At 42.6% G+C, this 18,182-nt stretch overlaps 1 protein-coding gene across 8 annotated transcripts in view; it reads right to left on the minus strand.

Annotated features, from left to right (window-relative positions):
* LOC140197936 (myc box-dependent-interacting protein 1-like) overlaps nucleotides 1–18,182 on the minus strand; it is a 177,398-nt gene that overhangs the window by 60,347 nt on the left and 98,869 nt on the right. For 6 of the 8 annotated variants that reach the window (XM_072258564.1, XM_072258563.1, XM_072258559.1 and 3 more), the window contains exons 10-11: nucleotides 15,632–15,782; nucleotides 4,335–4,463 (exon numbers count right to left, since the gene is read on the minus strand). In XM_072258564.1, the coding sequence (XP_072114665.1) occupies nucleotides 4,335–4,463; nucleotides 15,632–15,782 (280 nt within the window). The remainder of the gene's footprint in view (nucleotides 1–4,334; nucleotides 4,464–15,631; nucleotides 15,783–18,182) is intronic. The other 2 variants (XM_072258561.1, XM_072258565.1) reach the window with 1 other exon arrangement.

The raw sequence follows: 18,182 nt of genomic DNA on the forward strand, positions 1-18,182 counted from the left end.
ATAATAAAATGCAGGCAGCAGTATGAATTTAAATGTGCAGGTATAAGGGTATTACTAACTTGTCTTTGTTTTAAGGACAGTTGATCCATTGTGCAACTAAAATCTCCAATTGGGATGATTTAAAACAAAGAAAAAGTAAACAAGTCAAAGGGTGCTCAATGATTATTGACTCGAATATATTCCACTCAACTGACTGGATACGTACACAAAATCCTCCTCGAAAGGGGTACAGTATAGGGCAGTAACTGATGTAAGACAGGCTGCTTGTCATTCCATTAGCATCCTATTTATTCAAATGGGGCAAAGGTTGAAAAACAGCTACTTGTAAATTAGCAATTAGTCAATACTAAATTACTTATTGCAAAAAACACTAAAAAAAATGCCCAGAATAAATTTCTTGCTCCAGAAAAAAAGATTAATTGATGTAGCCTCAATTCACCCGAAGAACTTCAGTTATCCGTTGGATTGGAGTGTAGAATTCTTATTTTTCTTGTAGTTTACCTTTTCGATGCTTGCTTGTATTTTATATTATCACCTATATACATGTGATTGTTCAGTAAAATTTCCAGTAATTGCAGTGCATATACCTCTTTCCGGAAGCTTCTTGGTTTCAGTGGCAGGTATGATATTGCCTGCATCAGCCAACTGATGAACAGAATTTGTTACCTCTGGTCTAGTACGAGAAGACCATAGTTACTTTTTAAGTCCTCTTCATTTCTCTTGCCATGCTTCTTTGCTCCTCTTGCTTACAGCCATTTTATGCCTCATTCTCAACTGCTGAAGAACCTCTGGATCACAAAAGGATCAAGATCCAACATATCCAACAGCTCTTCCTTCCTACACCCTAATTTTTCCCCCAGACAAAATACAACTCATGAAACAACAGCTTATTATTAGAAGCGCTGGTGACTGCAGGAACTTCTCCACACAATTCACAGTGTCGCTAATAATCACAATTAGTACCTTAACAACACCCCCAAAAATACCTGCGAATGTCTGAATACCATGGGAACTTCAAACTCTATGGCCAAAGGTCGCAATGCCTATACACCTTTGTAATATCACCTATTGGTTATTGTACTGTAATGTAACCAAAATTTCTTAATTTCATATTGCCAGTCAGCCAAAATGACTAGGGGATGGGGAAAAGGAACAGAGTGTGATTCAAACAGTACATTTAGTGAACAGACTGAACAGTCAAAACAAAATGAAGGAAAATGTGCCCAGTAAAAGATAATTACAGACAAATTGAATAGAAAATCTCAATGGTAGCAGCATGATCAGCAAGCTTAATCAAAGGAATCACTCAACTACTCTCATTCAAGCTGGTTTGTGTTGTAACCATATGCAGTAGTCTCTTATGACACCTTTCAAATCATTTTGATCAGAGTACATCCAATTCCTTCAACATTAACACTGTTTCTCAACATTCTCCAGGGAATTGTTGTGCGAGAGGAACCTTTGTGTTCAAGCCTAATCACCACCAATAGGCCAGGTGAAGGCATCGAGATTTTTCCTTCATTAGCCAGGGGATCAGTATAGAAGGGTGTTATTTTACAACTTCATTACATTAGGTCAGTGCGCAGTTCTGCAGAAAATCTATAGGAAGGATGTAATAGCGACAGAGGGGGATCAGGAAGATTCACCAGACTGCTTGGGATGGAATGTTTCACCTTACGGGACAGATGAGAAAGGTTGAGCCGAATTTCCTTTGAGGCTGAGGGGAGATCTGATAAAGGCATACATTAGTATGGATTAGATAGATAGGTGTAGAAAACAGGGTGGGGGAGGGATTTCAAAATAAGGGGCAAAAGATGAAGAGATCTTGAATTGAGAGTTGGAATCTGAGGGTGTGGAAGTAGAGACTCAACCACCATCCAGACCAGTGATTTCAATGTGGCCCATTCTCTTCACTTCCTAATTCCATAGATTTCATAGGGTCCACAAGAAAAAAAACTGGGGGCCAACAGGAGTTTCTGAACAAGCCATCACAAATTTACTGTTTTAATGAAATATTATTAAAATATATAAAGTTGAGGTTCTGTTGGAGTCAGTGACCCATAGTTCAAGGTACGGTTCTTCACAAGCGGTGAGTTTTTGGACAAGTTGATCGGCCTGGCATTTCACTTTCTCTAGGCTTGTACCTTCAGGCAGTGGTTCCATAGAGAACCTGATTCCTCAATTTCAAAGCATCGCGGGAGATTGAAACATTGAGACAGCAGACTGTGTGTGTTGTCAGAAGGAGACCTCTTTCCCTCTTTTATGGAGAGTGAGAGCCTGTGGTGGGGGATAGGGTGGGGAGAGGAGGCTTGGAGGTGTGATGCAGAAGACCAACATTAGAACAGAGAGTTGTTGGTCTCTGCTCTCATTGTTACAGGAGCGACCGCTCATTCCCTCAATGGAGAGGGGGCCTGTCTGAGTGCTGGGTTATGGACTGACTCTAGGCTGAAGTCTCTTTAAGGGCTTTTGCTATAGTTCACATTGTGGGGGGTGGTCAGAGCTTCTGCTGACGTAAGTGGGGAGAGCAGGAGGATTGATGCTCTGCTGTTGCTTGTGTGCTGGGGGTCTTCAGGGCTCTGATGTTTTTAAATTATTCATTCTATGAAGTTTTTTGTTATGTGGATGTCTGTGAAGAGTAATAATTTCAGGTTGTACACTATATACATTCTCTGATATTAAACAATTTGATTTGAAATAAAAATATGCTAGATGATGCAAATGAGGCAGCAAAAACGTGTGTGTGCACATGCGGTGTGTCTCTTGGCATGACAATTGTTATCTCTGCTCCCATTTGACAATGCACAAATCACCGTCCACGGAGCCCCACCCTACATCTACCCCCAAATCTCAAACTACAGCAAGACCAATCAGTAAGTACGCAGCAGGAGGCGAGTTCTGTTTGCCTTCCAACGTACTGCGTGGGTTAAAATACCTACAAATTGTGACACGACCTGCTAAGATACAAATATTGACTGGATTGGTGCGTGGCCAAGTGGTTAAGGCGTTCGTGTGATCTAAAGGTTGCTAGTTCGAGCCTTGGCTGAGGCAGCATGTTGTGTCCTTGAGCAAGGCACTTAACCACACATTGCTCTGCGACGACACCAGTGCCAAGCTGTATGGGTCCTAATGCCCTTCCCTTGAACAACATCAGTGGCGTGGAGAGGGGAGACTTGCAGCATGGGCAACTGCTGGTCTTCCATACAACCTTGCCCAGGCCTGCGCCCTGGAAACCTTCCAAGGCGCAAATCCATGGTCTCACGAGACTAATGGATGCCTATTAATTGACTGGATATTGGAATAATTAGTGCAGTTGACCAAAACACTTTAGCAACTAACAGAAAGTGGGTGTGGGGGGGGGTGGAGAGAGGGAGTGACAAGTGGGCCACAAGCAGAAAAAAAATTAAGAATGACTGATCTAGACAAGCATTTGAGTGACCAAGGTACAAGTGATGATAAATGGATTAAAATAGATTGGTGCTTGGTTGATGTGGACATGATGGGTGAAGGGCCTGTTTTGGTGCTGTAAAATAAAGTCCCAAATCTTAAAATAGATAGAATTGCAAAATTTTAACCCAGAGCAACTACAGGCACATTATAGCAAAACACTTCATTCAAACCCAAACCAAGCAAAACTACCAAAGATGATCAATGAAATATTCAAATTGATCCTATAGAGTCTCTGCGTCCATCTTTCGCTGATCCATTCAGTTGCTGAAATCTCAACATGCTGAATTTATGCTGTTACTGGATTAACTGTTAGCAGTCAAGGGAAAGGCTGCCTAAAAAATAACCTTTGGACATTTGCAATACTTTGCTTGCCATGGCTCCTGAGCAAGTAAACACACGGTTATTAATTTGATTTTGTCACCTCTGGTAGATTTCCATAAGTAACTCATACAAGCAAAAACAAGACAAGCATGCTGCAATTCTCAGGGCTGCCACTGCATCATTGTGTCCAATATATAAATACAATACACAAGAGTGTTCATACCCAAACTCCTAGAACCCTTTCAGTTTTGTATTCATTGCCAGGTCTGTTGACAGCTAGGTTATACTTTCCTGGGAAGAACAGGAACACCACTAGGCTCTCTGATCCAACTCCATTTAGTTGATAGAAATCTTTCAACTAAATCCATAATTTAAGATAACGACAAAGTGGCAGCCCAAGTTTAATTGAAACAAAACACTAATTGCTAAGTAACTAACACAAACAGTTCACTTAACGAGGCATGCTCTGTGCAGCTATACACAAAGGTTAGACGGAAAGGTCAACAAGGCAAACAGTATTAAGATAAGGATCACAACAGAAGTGGGTACATGTGGATGCAGCTAACCTGTGAAGGTGTAGTCACACTTATCTCTGGGATGAAATTGTCATCAAACAGATTGAGGATATTTTCTTGCTTGATGTCCTTGGATGGTGTGACCTTTGGTGGAGGGGGCACAGGAGGGCCTTTCCTTTGCTGCACATGCACAGAGACACATCAATAGCAAAAGCAACAAGAAAATACACTGAACATTTTAACAAACATTACTTCAGAGACCAATCAATAGTAGCCATGAAGAGCAGAACTAGTTGACTTGGAAGGGTCAGAAAGAGCACTGAGAAAGGGATTTGGAGGACTTCAAATAGGTTAAAAACGCTACCACAGTCTCACACTGGTAGTGAAAAGGTGGTAACACAAAATGCTGAGGAGCTCAGCAGGTCAGGCAGCATCTATGGAGAGGAATAAAGAGATGACGTTTTAGGGCGAGACACTTCATCGGGACAGCGGGTGCTGTTTCTTTTCGAACAGGAAGTGGACAAAGAAGATGAGTTGGAACATGGGTAGCAGAATTATAAGCAAAATTTAGTGTAAAGTGTAGATACAGCCAGAACTTAAAATTATAATTACCAAATTAGCTACAGTGAAGAGCAGAACATATTTGTTGAGTAGATTTAGATATTGAAATAGAAATCGGGCAATACTGCAAATTTATAGTTCAAATCCAACTTAGGGTCAATAGGCCAAAGTTTCCAAGTCTGGTTCAACCACGTGTGCTTGGAGCTGAGGGACAGCCAATAGCTTCAGTCTTTAATACTTAGGTGGTGGAAACTTCAGCTCATTCATCATTGCGGAGACAAGGCATTCAACTTACTTTTTGCAACCAGATGGACAAGGTACGCTCCACATACTTTCATACTTCTCTTCATGTACATTACAAAAAGACCACTAAATTACCACATTGTGAAAATTAAATTGATAAAAGCTGAATACAAGGGTTTTCTCTTGACAGGCCTGTTGGTTGATAAATGAGCAAATTCCATATTGTACCGATAGCACAATATCAATGTAGACAATAGCTCATATAGTTATATAATACTTCTTATATAGGCTTGGTTCAAAATTTCTGCAGATGTGAAATAGTTACTGACAAAATTCTCTAACTCATCTACAGCAATTGCATAAATAATGAACAAGTCAACACCCAGATTAGCTGTTCCATTTGACATCAATAACACATCAGCTGGGCTCAAGTCACCAAATTCCACAGGAAATCACAGTATAACTTTCCAGCCAACCAAATAAACAACAACTGCGCATCAGATAGGAGAGCCACAACCATTACAGAAACCCTGTCTAACTCAATCGTATCTTAGAGATGATCTTAATCAAGAATGCAGCCCACTGAGAAAACCACCTTCCCTCAACTTAAATTGCTTATCGAACTGCAGACATTTCAAAGTATTGTAACTGTGAACATCAGAAATCCATGAAGTAAATACTCAGTGCTTTAAACCTGTGATCAAAAAGATTCTTAATCTGAAACAACATTCTGCTTGGCCATCACCTGTGGAGAAAACAAGGTGATAACTTCAGATCAATGGAAATCTGTTTTATTCTGAAAGGCTACTGGTCTGAAACAAACCATTCTCTCCACAGATACTGCCTTTCATTCCTTGCCAGCATCTGACATTTTAATTGTGTTTTTGTGTGCAGGAACTGATTTTGCTGTAAAGTTAAAGATTAGCTTTATTTGTCACATGTACATCAAAATACTGAAACACTGGAATACATCAATTGCATCAATGACCAACACAGTCCGAGGATGTGCTGGGGGAAGCCCGCCAGTGCTGGTATGGTTCCAGTGCCACACAGCATGCCTACAATTTTTTAACCCTAACTCGTGAGGAAACTTGAGCACCCAAAGGAAATCCATGAAAATAAATTCCTTACAGAGACTGTTGGAATTGAACCCAGGTCACTGGCGAAGTAATATCGATATGCTAATGAACACCCTACTCAACATCTACTCCAAATGAAATGACAGATTATGAGTAAACATTAATTGTGCATGAACTCAGTGATGACAGGAGCCAAGGAAAGAGGCCAAGTTATAACCAACCTTACATTTAGAAATGAGTACCAGTGAGAGATTTCATTACCAAGTTAGCCACGCTTGCTCCAATACACAGCACGGATAATCTATAGGCAGGTGTTACGAATATCATGAGTTCATTATCTGCCAAGTACCACAATAACATCCTGTCAGCTATAGCAAGGTCATTGAGAGTTGATCAAATCTTGAGCTTGGTGTCTTTTGTGTTCATTGTCTACTGTTTAAAAGAATGGCATCTTTAAAAATAAACTCTCCTTGGGCTTCCAGCCGGGTACAGATATCGATTATTACTGAGATTTCGATGAGAAAACTCTGCCATCTTCATCAGGGATGACGTCTTTACAGAATTTTCAATAATTTGCACCACGAAGTAGGCACTTGGCCTAGACAGCTCGCGGATGGTTGAGGAAAGCCATCTAGCATTCCACTTCCCAGCAAGGGCCACAAATTTCACAAGTTATAGCCCAAGTGCTGACTAATTTTACTAAGCAGCAGATTGCTCCTAACAATATTTCCAGAGTTGTGCTCTGGTCTCATGGAACAGAGAGTGGTAGGTTTATTGCTCATGGTCTCGTGGACCTGCAAGCTTCCAAGAGGGTGCAGAGGAGATGCACCTGGATTGGAGAGCATCTCTTTGAGTGAGCTAGGGCTTGTCTCTTACCAGAGGAGGAGGAGAAGGATGAGAGGTGACTTAGAGGTGTACAACCTGCACCTTTTCCCCTAGGATTCAGGAATGGTTATGTGACGAGAATACACATAAAATTAAGATGTTTGCTGGCCTGGGTTAGCATCAGTGGCATCAGCAGTTGGTCTGCCATCTGTCCGCAGGGGGAAGGAGAGATAAGGAACAATGAAGCAGCATGTGGAGATGTTAATGAAGGAGCCATCAGTCTGTGTATTGCCAAGATCGGCTCCCCCTTTGAACCCTGAACTGTTTGAAGTGATGGACAGGCGATCTGAAGATGTGTAATGAAGGGACGAGAGAGCGAGAGAGCGAGAGCGAGAGCGAGAGAGAGCGAGAGAGAGCGAGAGAGAGCGAGAGAGCGAGAGAGAGAGAGAGAGAGAGAGAGAGAGAGAGAGAGAGAGAGAGAGAGAGAGAGAGAGATATATATATATATATATATATATATATATATATATCTGGAGCGGCTCCCCCTTTGAACCCTGAACTGTTTGAAGTGATGGACAGGCGATACCCCAGCAGGGGGGAAAAAAGGGACAGGTTCGCTAAGGCAGGACACATGACACCCGAGGTAACGAGACCCTGGAAGCGGTGCACCTCTCACGAGTCGGTGGGAAGTACCGGACAACGCACAGGGTGGAAAGGTACGATCAGCGGGAACCCGGTGTGTGTCCGCCCTTGCTTGGGTGCCGAGTTCACTGCAGAGGATCGACCGCATCTGGAGGAGGGGTCACAGTCGGTGACCTCAGGTGACATCACCAAGGACCTGCCCAAAAGCTGCTTGTGAGCAATTATCGCCGGTCTGTGAGTGGAAGCCGTTTCTGAATGATCAGTCGTTCCCATTCTCTCTCTCTCTCTCCCCCCACGTTGTCCATCGCCATGGCAACGATTACTGCTAAATTGGACTAACTTTGTGTCACTTTGAAATTGGTCATTTACCCCTAGACAACGATAGAGCTTGATTGATGCTGTTATCTTAATTCTGTGCACGTGTGGTTATCATTGCTGAACTGTTGCATTTAATATCCTTTCGACTACTGTGTTGCTTGTTTCTTTAATAAAACTTTCTTAGTTCTAGTAATCCAGACTCCAACTCAGTGATCCATTTCTGCTGGGTTGGCAACCCAGTTACGGGGTACGTAACAGTTAAAATTAGGTGTCCGGAGGAAAACAGAGGGATCTCAGAGGCAGATTTTTGTATACAGAGAGTGGTAGGTTTAATAAACTATCTGCTGGAGTGCTGGGAGAGGCAGATATATTATGGACATTTAAACTCAGACAGGCTGATAGTAAAATGGAGGACCAAATAGGAGGGAAAGGTTAGATTGATTTTAGATTCACAGCAGCATGCAGAACCTACTCTATGTGCATATGGCAGGAATTCAATAAATCACTCATTTAAACCATAGCATTAAGACTTTACTGTCCACATGTTGGGCTGCTACACAATTTATTGCCATGCCTAGTAAAACAATTGACCTTGATTAGTCATGCAGGAGGAATCCTGTAGCACAAGAGCAGAGCAAATTGAGTCATCACAGGAGGGGCAGCATCACACTCAACAATGCAAGTGTAATACAAATTATCCAAGGGTTCCTGTTCCTGAGAACGACACAAAACCATTTTCACAAGACAGAAACAACTTCCTCCCAAAACCGAGATACAGAACCATTACCTAAAATAGCTGACCCTCCCTTTCATATACTACTTTGTAGTTACTCATTCTTGCATTGTGCCATCTACCAATACCATAACACTTCCCACAATTACGCCACTTCATCAGCTATGATTGCCTTAACACACTGCACACATAGCACATAGTACATCTGGTTACATTTTCCAGAGTGGCATGACTGCAGAATTGATGGGAAGTTGTCCTGGCCCAGCTGGTTCTTGCACCAAGTAAACACCGGAGGGCAGCACCAACAGGAGAGGCCCAACTCCTAATCCAAGTATGGATTTCAGCTGGCCCCACAGCAGCTCCCCCACATTGCCTCAGCATCTCCTCAACTGACCGGTTGCAAGAGGCGACCCCATGATCTTGGCCTAGTCCTCGCCACAACCAAGGCAACATAGCCCTGCAATCAAACTGTAATTGTAATATATGGGTACAGTTGAGAACTCATGAAATTCAGTAGAGGAAAGATGTGAACAGGTGGTAGGCACATGACGATTCAAATTTTCCTTACAAATTTTAAAATAATTGTAGCCTTCATCCCTTCATGGTTATGGGAAAGCTTGCATATCACCAGATCTTCCATAAATTCTAGAGTACCTACACTGACATCTACCCTAGTGCAACTCAGAAGTCTGACTATGCCATGTCTCAATGTAGAAATACGCAGCACACCCAACCTACAGGCTATGCTACATAACCTAGACAGGTGAGAATGTGGACAGGGCAACATTTACAACCTTATCCAGTGACACCAGCTCTAGAAAATAAGTGATGAGAAATTATTGGTGAAGGAGCTTGTTTACACCACTGATTCCTGCCGGTAATGCACAGGTGTGATGCTGAGGCTTGTTAGGTATTCGGTCAGACCACACACACAGAAATGTGAGCAGCTTTGGCCTCCTTACTTTAAAAAAAGATGTACTGCCATTCAGAGGAGCACTATACCAGGAATAAAAGGGTTAACCTAAGGAGCATTTGATGGATCTGGACCTATACTTGCTGGAGTTTAGAAGATTGAGGAAGGATCTCTTTGAAACCTATCGAATACTGAAAGGGCGAGATAGAGCGGACGTGGAGCAGATGTTTCTTATAGTGCAGGGGTCTAGGACTGAGGCACAGTTTTAGAATAGAGCGATATCCCTTGAAAACAGATAGGGAAGAATTTCTTCAGCCAGAGATGGGCAAATCTGTGGAGTTCCTTGCCGTAGGCAGCTGTGAAGGCCAAGTCACTGGATAATTTTGAAACAGATGTGAATAGGTTCATGATTAGCAAGGGCGACAAAGGTTCAAAATTCAAAGCAAATTTATTATCAAAGTACATATCATCATATACAACCCCGAGATTCAGTTTCTGAGCACACTCAGTAAATTCAAGAATCATAATAGAATCAATGAAAGATTGCACCCAGCAAGGTGGACAAACAATGTGCAAAAGAAAAACTGTGCAAATACAAAAGAGAAAAATAATAATAAATAGAGCAATAAATACAAAGGCTATTTTAGTAATGCAGCAAGTGAATTTGAGTGAAGTTATCCCCTCTGGTTTTGAATCTGATGGTTGAGGGGTAGTAATTGTACTTGAACCTGATGGTGTGTGTCCTGAGGCTCCTGTACCTTCTTCCTGATGGCAGCAGTGAGAAGAGAGTGGGTTGTGAGGGTTCCTGCTTTCCCGTGACAGCACTCCATACAGGGAAAAGGCAGGAGATGGGATTGAGGGGGATAATAAATCAGCTGTGATGGAAGGGCAGAACAGACTCGATGGGCCAAATGGCCTAATTCTGCTTCTATGTCTTGTGTGAAGAGAGAACGTACTGTTTGCATCATAGGTGGTCTGGGATTGTTGTTAGCAAAGAGTGAAAAAACACTGCAGTTCTACACCAATTTGACGCATGACCCCTAAAGCTGTCAGGGATGTCAAGAGAAAACCACTACAAAATACAACCCCAGACCAGCTATCAGCAACAGTAAGGCTGACATGCTAACAGGCTACAAGACAGCCAGGCAGCATTGCTGACAACAGTGCATGCCTTGCTGATGAGATGAATACATTCTGTGTCTGTTTTGAGTAGAAAGGGACTGGAATACTATGACAGCCTCCAATACACCTGAACCCACAGTCACCACCGCAGATACAAGATCAGTCTCCTGAATGATGCACCTGCAGGAAATCTGGCCCATATGGTGTTGCTGGTTGTGCCCTCAGATCAGTTACTGTGGGTTCTGCAGACATTTTCATTTTTAAATCCTCCCCACTTCATTCTCACATTCCCAGCTGCTTTAATACCACTATCATCAGGCAGTGTCTACACTTCGAGGAGATTGAGGTGTGCAAGTCTCCCCATCCCCATTCTGACAACTTTCCACAGGTGCACCATCAAGAGTGATATGTCTGGCTGCAACATTTTGTGGGAAAGGAGCTGCAAGGCATCAGAACTCAAGACCCTACAGAGGATAAAAAAAACACTGAGGATCACTGGGGTCTCCTTTCCCCTTATCCGTGATATTTTCTGGGAGCGTTGTAGACAAAGGGCTTGAAGAATTATTGAACATCCCTACCACAGTCTCAGACCCACTACTGTCAAGGTGGTACAGGAGTATCAGGACCAGGACTGCCAGCAGAGAATTCGGCCATTCAGCCAATCGAGACAGTTCCTCCATTCCATCATGGCTGAATTATTCCTCCCCAACCCCATCACCTTTGACACCATGACTAATCAAGAATCCATCAATCTCTTTAACTATACCCAATGACGTGGCCTCCACAGCCATCCGTGGCAATAAATCCACAGATTCACCACCCTCTGGCTGAAGAAATTCCTCATCTGTTCTAAATGGACATCAGGATTAGGAATGTCAGTCTGGGAAACAGCTGCTTCTCCCAGGCTGTGAGATTAATAAATATCCTGCCACCACTGAGGTTTCATCATTCAGACAGTGAGCTATTTATTGTGCTGATCAGCTGTGCTGCATACCATGTGCATTTTGAATTTTATTAACTTACTTATGGCAATGTGTATACAAGCCTTCTGGATCACCATGGTCCAGAGGAATGCTGCTTTGTTTGGTTGTATGCATGTACAGTAAGATGACAATAGACTTGAACTTGATCCTGATAACTAAGAAAAAAAACAAAGTGACCTTAATCTCTACCACCCAGTGGCTCTGACATCCACCAGGAAGTACCTCAAGAGGCTGGTGACTCCAGCTTCCCAGACAACCAACCCATTGCAGCTTGCCCATTGCTGAAACAGGTCGACGGTGGTCCCCATCTACCTGGCCCTACACTCATCTCTGGAGCATCTTGGGCTCAAGAGGGTTGACAGCTTCAAGCTCCTGTTGAATCAAAGTGGCAGGACCCAGGCCCGAGTCCCAGCCCAAGAGCAAAAAGCAAACTGATGGTTGGGGGATTTAAGTGTGGAGCCAGATCAAGGCATCAAGGCCATGGGCTAAAGGATGCACTGGTGTTCAGCTCAGTACTGAGGTTTACTCGTGTCGGCGATGAGCTGACTACAGCTGTGGACTCACCTTCATGTACTGCGGTTCACGTCTAGGGAGGGAGGAGAAGATGACGGCCGTTCCGAATGAATATCGATATGTGTAATTAGGGGTGCCGTGCACAATCCTGATTTGATGGAGACAGCCGTGAGAAGCGCAGAGGAACATCTGGAGTAACTTCTGAAATGCCCGCTTCGCTGCCGCTGCTACTGTGCGATCAAGAATCTCCGGAGACGAAGGCCCCAAATCCTCGGCTTTGCCTACTGCCTGTTGCCGGGGCCGGGGTCGAAGCGCTCGGCAGAGATGGTGCTCGGTGCATCGGTGTTAAAGAGGTGGTCAGAGGCTCGGAGTCGGATTGTGGTCGGATGCTTCTGGAATGCTGCATTGGCAAGTTGGTGGCGATGGAGGTTTACCGCCTGCATAAGATGATGGGACTTTCGAGAGACTTTGAGACTTTTACTGTGCCATGGTCTGTTCTTATCAAATTACGGTATTGCTTTGCACTGTTGTAACTATATGTTATAATTAGTGGTTTTTGTTAGTTTTTAAGTCGGTTTGACATGTGTTTTCGTGATATCATTCTGGAAAAACATTTTTATCATTTCTTAATGCATGCATTACTAAATGACAATAAAAGGGGACTGCGTGTCCTCATAATCATAACCATGTGTGTGTTATGTGTTTGCACAATTTCTTCTTTTTCACACATTGGGTGTTTGCGTTGTGTGTGCTTTAATGAGTATTGTATTTGTTTTGTGGCTGCCTGCAAGAAGCTGAATCACAAGGTTGTACATAGTATACATACCTGGATTATAAATGTACTTTGAAGATGGCCAGTAGCCTGTCCTGGGTCTAACCACAGCCAAGCTTACTACCACCTCTACTTCAAGATATGTTTAAGAAATTTAGCATATCCTCATTGACCCTTATTTTCTATTGATGCAACATCAAAAGCTGGATGCATAAAGCACAAAGCGGTGAAGGAACACAGTCTTGGTGAAGGGTCACAGACTTGGTGAAGGGTCACAGACTCTTTACTCTTTTCTATAGATCCTCCAGCATTTTGTGATACTCTGGATTTCCAGTAGCTGCAGATGTTCTCATATGGATTCAGAATGGCTTGGTATGGCAACTACCCAAAGAACAAAGAAACTGGAGAGAGTTGTGGACGCACCTCAGAACATCACGGGAACCAGCCTGCCCTGCATGGACTTCAGTAAAGCAGCCAGCATAATCACAGACCCCACACACTTCAACATTCTTCCTTCCCCTTTCCCGACAGGCTGAAGAAACTAAAAACCTGAAAGCATGCACTACTAGCCCCAAGGACATTACTACCTCATTGTTAAAGATCATTGAACAGTTTCCTTGTGATAAAATGAACTTACCTCTACTTTATGACTTTGCACTGTCTACCTGCACTGCACTCTAACTGCAACACTATTCTGCATTCTGTTTTCCATTAAAATCTCAATGCACTGATGTGCTGAAATGATCTGCATGTATAGTGTGCAAAACAGATTGTATGTACACAATAAGCCAGTTTACTTGCACAGGTGGGCAAGAGATACAAAGAAAATATTCAAAAATCTCAATTTCCAAACAATTCCCTTAAACAGTATTAACACTCATTGTTAAATTAATCCTCACAATACTGCCGTGGAACCATGTGATACAAATTCAACAGCTATCTGAACATCTCCCACGCAAGTAAATTAGGAAACTGAGACATTACTTAAAGACCAGAGTATTTCATTTCCAGATCCATTTTTAAAGCTGCTCATACCTCAGCCATGGCAACAGCTGGGACGTGTTCTCATTTTACATTCATTGCATCTTTAGCCAACAACAAAGCACCATTCTAACCTCAATGCATTACTATTATTGATAATAGTATGCCTGGTTTTGTGTGGACCACCTAGTTTTGTCTTTTTCTCATAACTAGCATATCCTTCCACCCACCTGCTTCAGGCCTCAAGCACCTAATTTGACTTATCAATGACCAAACATCTCAAATCAGACGCCAGCCCTTGCTCTTCATTCAATTACCACACAAGTTTATAGAACTCCAGTGAGTACTTCAAGTCACTCACAAATTACTAGCCACCATTAAGACTAGTGTTAATTATAGAGCAGTATTCCAACAATGCTGGACATGGTAATGTTGGTTGCACTTCCACATTCTATGCAGGTAACTCACCAGTCATGTACAGTTCCCAAGTGCAGATGGCAGTTTTAACTACAGAAAAATGCCCAAAGAATTCATGTTTACTCTGCCTTTCAGTCTGATCACGCCTGAGCCTGTGCCATAATTTGCCAGCAAAACCTATATCCTGACTGCATTTAAGGAATGCCAAGGATTTTATCCCATGTAGAGTTTTAAACTCTGTGGCATTATGCCCCATATTTCTTCATTTAATGCAAAACAATTTTTCATTGTTCAAAACCTTGCCTAGCTCAATCATAACAAAGAAAAACGAACATCAAACACAGCCGCACAATACAGGCTCTTTGGCCCGCAATGTTCTGCTGACCTTATACCTCAAAGATCAATCTAACTCTTCCCTCTGACATAGATTGGTGCAAAGATGGCAGAAAAATGGAGAGCTAAGAGTTTCTTCAATGTCCTTAACATATCTGCTTCTACCATTCTTGGTGGTGTGTCCATGGACCCACCACTGTAAAAAAAATACAGTGATATTCTCCCCCACCCCCCACCCAGTACTTTCCTTCAATCACCGTAAAATTATCCACTTCTGACCTGGGGAAAGTCCACTTGACCTATACCTCATCATCTTGCATAGTACATCTCTATCAAATCACCTCTAATCCTCCTTCACTCCAAAAGGAAATGCCCCAGCTCACTCAGCCTACCGTATTCTGATACGACATGCTCTCTAATCCAGGCAGCATCCTGGCAAATCTCATCTGCGCCCTCACTAAAGCTTCCACTTCCTTCCTGCGACGAGGCAACCAGAACTGAACACGACACCAGTCTATTGAGTGTAGACCAAACATACTCAATCCTCTTTCGGATGCTTAGAGAATGCGTAAAGATCTTGGGAAGCCAAAAGAACTGAGAAAGGATCGGGTGGGTTGGGGAGAGGGAAGGAAGATGCCAGAAAATGGACACAAGGTTAAGGATTAGCCACAACCCGAGGATGGGCTGTCAAGTTCAAGGAGCTGCACATCCTGCTGCTATTTACAGGGGCAGCTCAGACACTTGAGACAGCTGCTAAGTAAGCCCTTCTACCTCTAGTATTCATGGGCTGTTGTCAACCAACAAGCATCTTACAAGCGTTAACATACAGCAGTGCAGGAGAAATAGCGGCAGTCTTCTTGCAAGACAAATCAAGTGGCAGCAATGCTGTTTCCCAGACATCAGCCTACGTTACCTGGGATGGTGACTTTGGTATAGGAGGAGGAGCGTGCGGTGTGGGTGAAACTGCAACAGGAACATGGTTGTCATTCTTCACTGTGGGACTACCAGGAGGAGACTCTTCCAACGGTGCTGATACATTGGAAATTTCTGGTTGTGCAGGTGTACTGTTGGCATAAACAAACAGATTTAAAATTTATATTGATGCTCAGAATAATCTTAAAGAAATGCAACCTCTTTCATAGCTTTCAACATCATTCCAGTTTCCCCTTGGATGTAGGTCATTCATCTATACAGCCAAACACCATTACTAGAGCACAATAACGGGTCCTTTTGGCCCAATGAGCTCATGCCGACCAATCACACCACTAAAACACATCTTAGGAATGTAGGTGGAAACCCACAGTCACAGGGAGTGTAGACAGTGGCAGAATTTCACCCTGGTCGTGAGTGCTGCAATAGCGCTATGCTAACTGCCACCCAAAATAGCTCCCAACACCAAACACTTCTCAGGTTTGAGAAGCTGGTCACATTCTTCACTGGTTGTACTGGAAACTTATTACACAAACAGATAAAGGTATACCAAGATCTCAATTTGAATCTCGACCACATTGCTAATAAGCAATATTGGTGCCCTGAACAAAGATCCCAATACTGGCTCTGCAGAATCAGCGCCTGCAGTAGCCAATGAGGATGTGGCACTTTTACACCAATGGGAATGCCAATCAAGTCCTGGTTATGAGCAAAGTGAAACAATATGAACACAATGAGGTTGCCATCTGATTGTCTCCAGAGTACATAGCAGATACCGTAACTTCAACAAGGGACAAACCGCCAAGATTCCATGAAGTTCCACGTTCTTGCCAGTGTCTGTAAAAAGGTAATTTTACTTGAGTCAAAGAATACTACAGCACACCTAGCCTGTGTAAAACTATAATGCTGCATAGTCCCATCCACCTGCACTGAGAACATAGCCCGCCATACCACTACCAACTTGATTTAGCTTTGTTGCCCCCCCATAGTCAAAAACCACATTTTGTGTACACAGTGCCAGTGGAACAGCAAAATGTCTGAAGGATTCTACAAGAATGCCAAAATGGTCAGAGTGCACAAAAATGTCAAAGGAAAGAGGAAGTTCCAGAACGACAGAGCTCACAGCCAAGCTAGTCGAAGGCATGGATGGCCGTACTGGAAGGACTAAGTGAACAGACAAGATAATCAAAACTTAGCTTTGAACTGCTCCTTTTATTATGGTTTGGTTCTAAGAATGCAAATTCAATAACAAGTGATTGGAGTTAATATCCATCAGCAAATATAGGACACATGATCCAGACTTACTGTCAATTGGAAATGGAGTATTGGACAAGCTCAAGGGCAGGAAAGGGGTAATATTATGGAAAACCATTTGCATCTTGACTCAATTAGAACTTGATAAGGGGCAATATCCATTTCAAAACATGTATTTCAGATTTTCCTTTAAACACTACAAAAATGGAAGCTACCACATACTTATTGGAAGAACCCAACTCTATATGAACTCCCACAAAAACACTCAGGTATTGTTAATTTCAAAGACCCTTTCACAGAGCTGGTCTGCCTGTTAGCATTATCCCTTACAAGCTATGAAACCATTTTTCTGCTGAAAGCAATGTTTCTTGACAATGACATATGCTTTATAGTGGACATGTTTCTTGACAATGACATATGCTTTATAGTGGACATTTCCAATTCACCATTGAGCTTTCTACAAATCAGACACCAGATTTAGCCTTAACATGTAGACCATGGGTTGAGAGTCTTCTCAGACCAACACCAGACCTTCTGCAGACCCATCGAGTTCTTTGAGCAATTGCCAATGATATTGTGTAAAGCTAATGAAAACCTAGAATAACCCATTCAAAATTAGTCTGTCAACAAATGCTGGAAAGGTAGGCTAGCGGTTATGGGCAAACAACTGAATGTATACACCTTGGGGTATCAGGTTTTCCAACATGGCATTTAAGTGCCTAAGAAGGATGAGGTCAGCTTTTAATGTCCAGTATTCAGAAGTGTGTATGCAGAAAAACTGATAATGGCAGCCATGAATGATGAAGATGCTACTCTTCCCAAGCTAATGTAGCTTCATAATTCCTGGAAGATATTAGATGCGTATTCCCACAAAAGAATAAGTATGACCGAGTCTGTTTTCAAATTAACTACAAATATTAAGGATTTAGGAACTGATACACACCAGCGGCATTAGAGTTAGGATTAAGTAATCTGGCCTGCAGAAGCAATCAAATTAATTCCACTTTCTCAAAGATCAAATTCATAAGGTTAGCCACATTTTGTGGAAAGAACAGTTAACATTTTAGGTTGATTTACAGTACTAGATTCATTTCAGATCATTACCCATCTCCCAACTCAACCAGCAATCCCAGTAGTGCATTCCACACACTGATCGTTTGTTGTACAAGTCCTGCCTTATAGCATTTTGTTCTTCTGCCATCTAGTTCTTGATCCTTCCAATAAGAACCATTTATGCCCAATCCTTTCACAAAGATTTCAAATCCCCATCAGCTCCTCTC

Source organism: Mobula birostris, chromosome 5 (genome assembly GCF_030028105.1).
Source record: "Mobula birostris isolate sMobBir1 chromosome 5, sMobBir1.hap1, whole genome shotgun sequence".
Lineage (NCBI taxonomy): Eukaryota > Metazoa > Chordata > Chondrichthyes > Myliobatiformes > Myliobatidae > Mobula > Mobula birostris.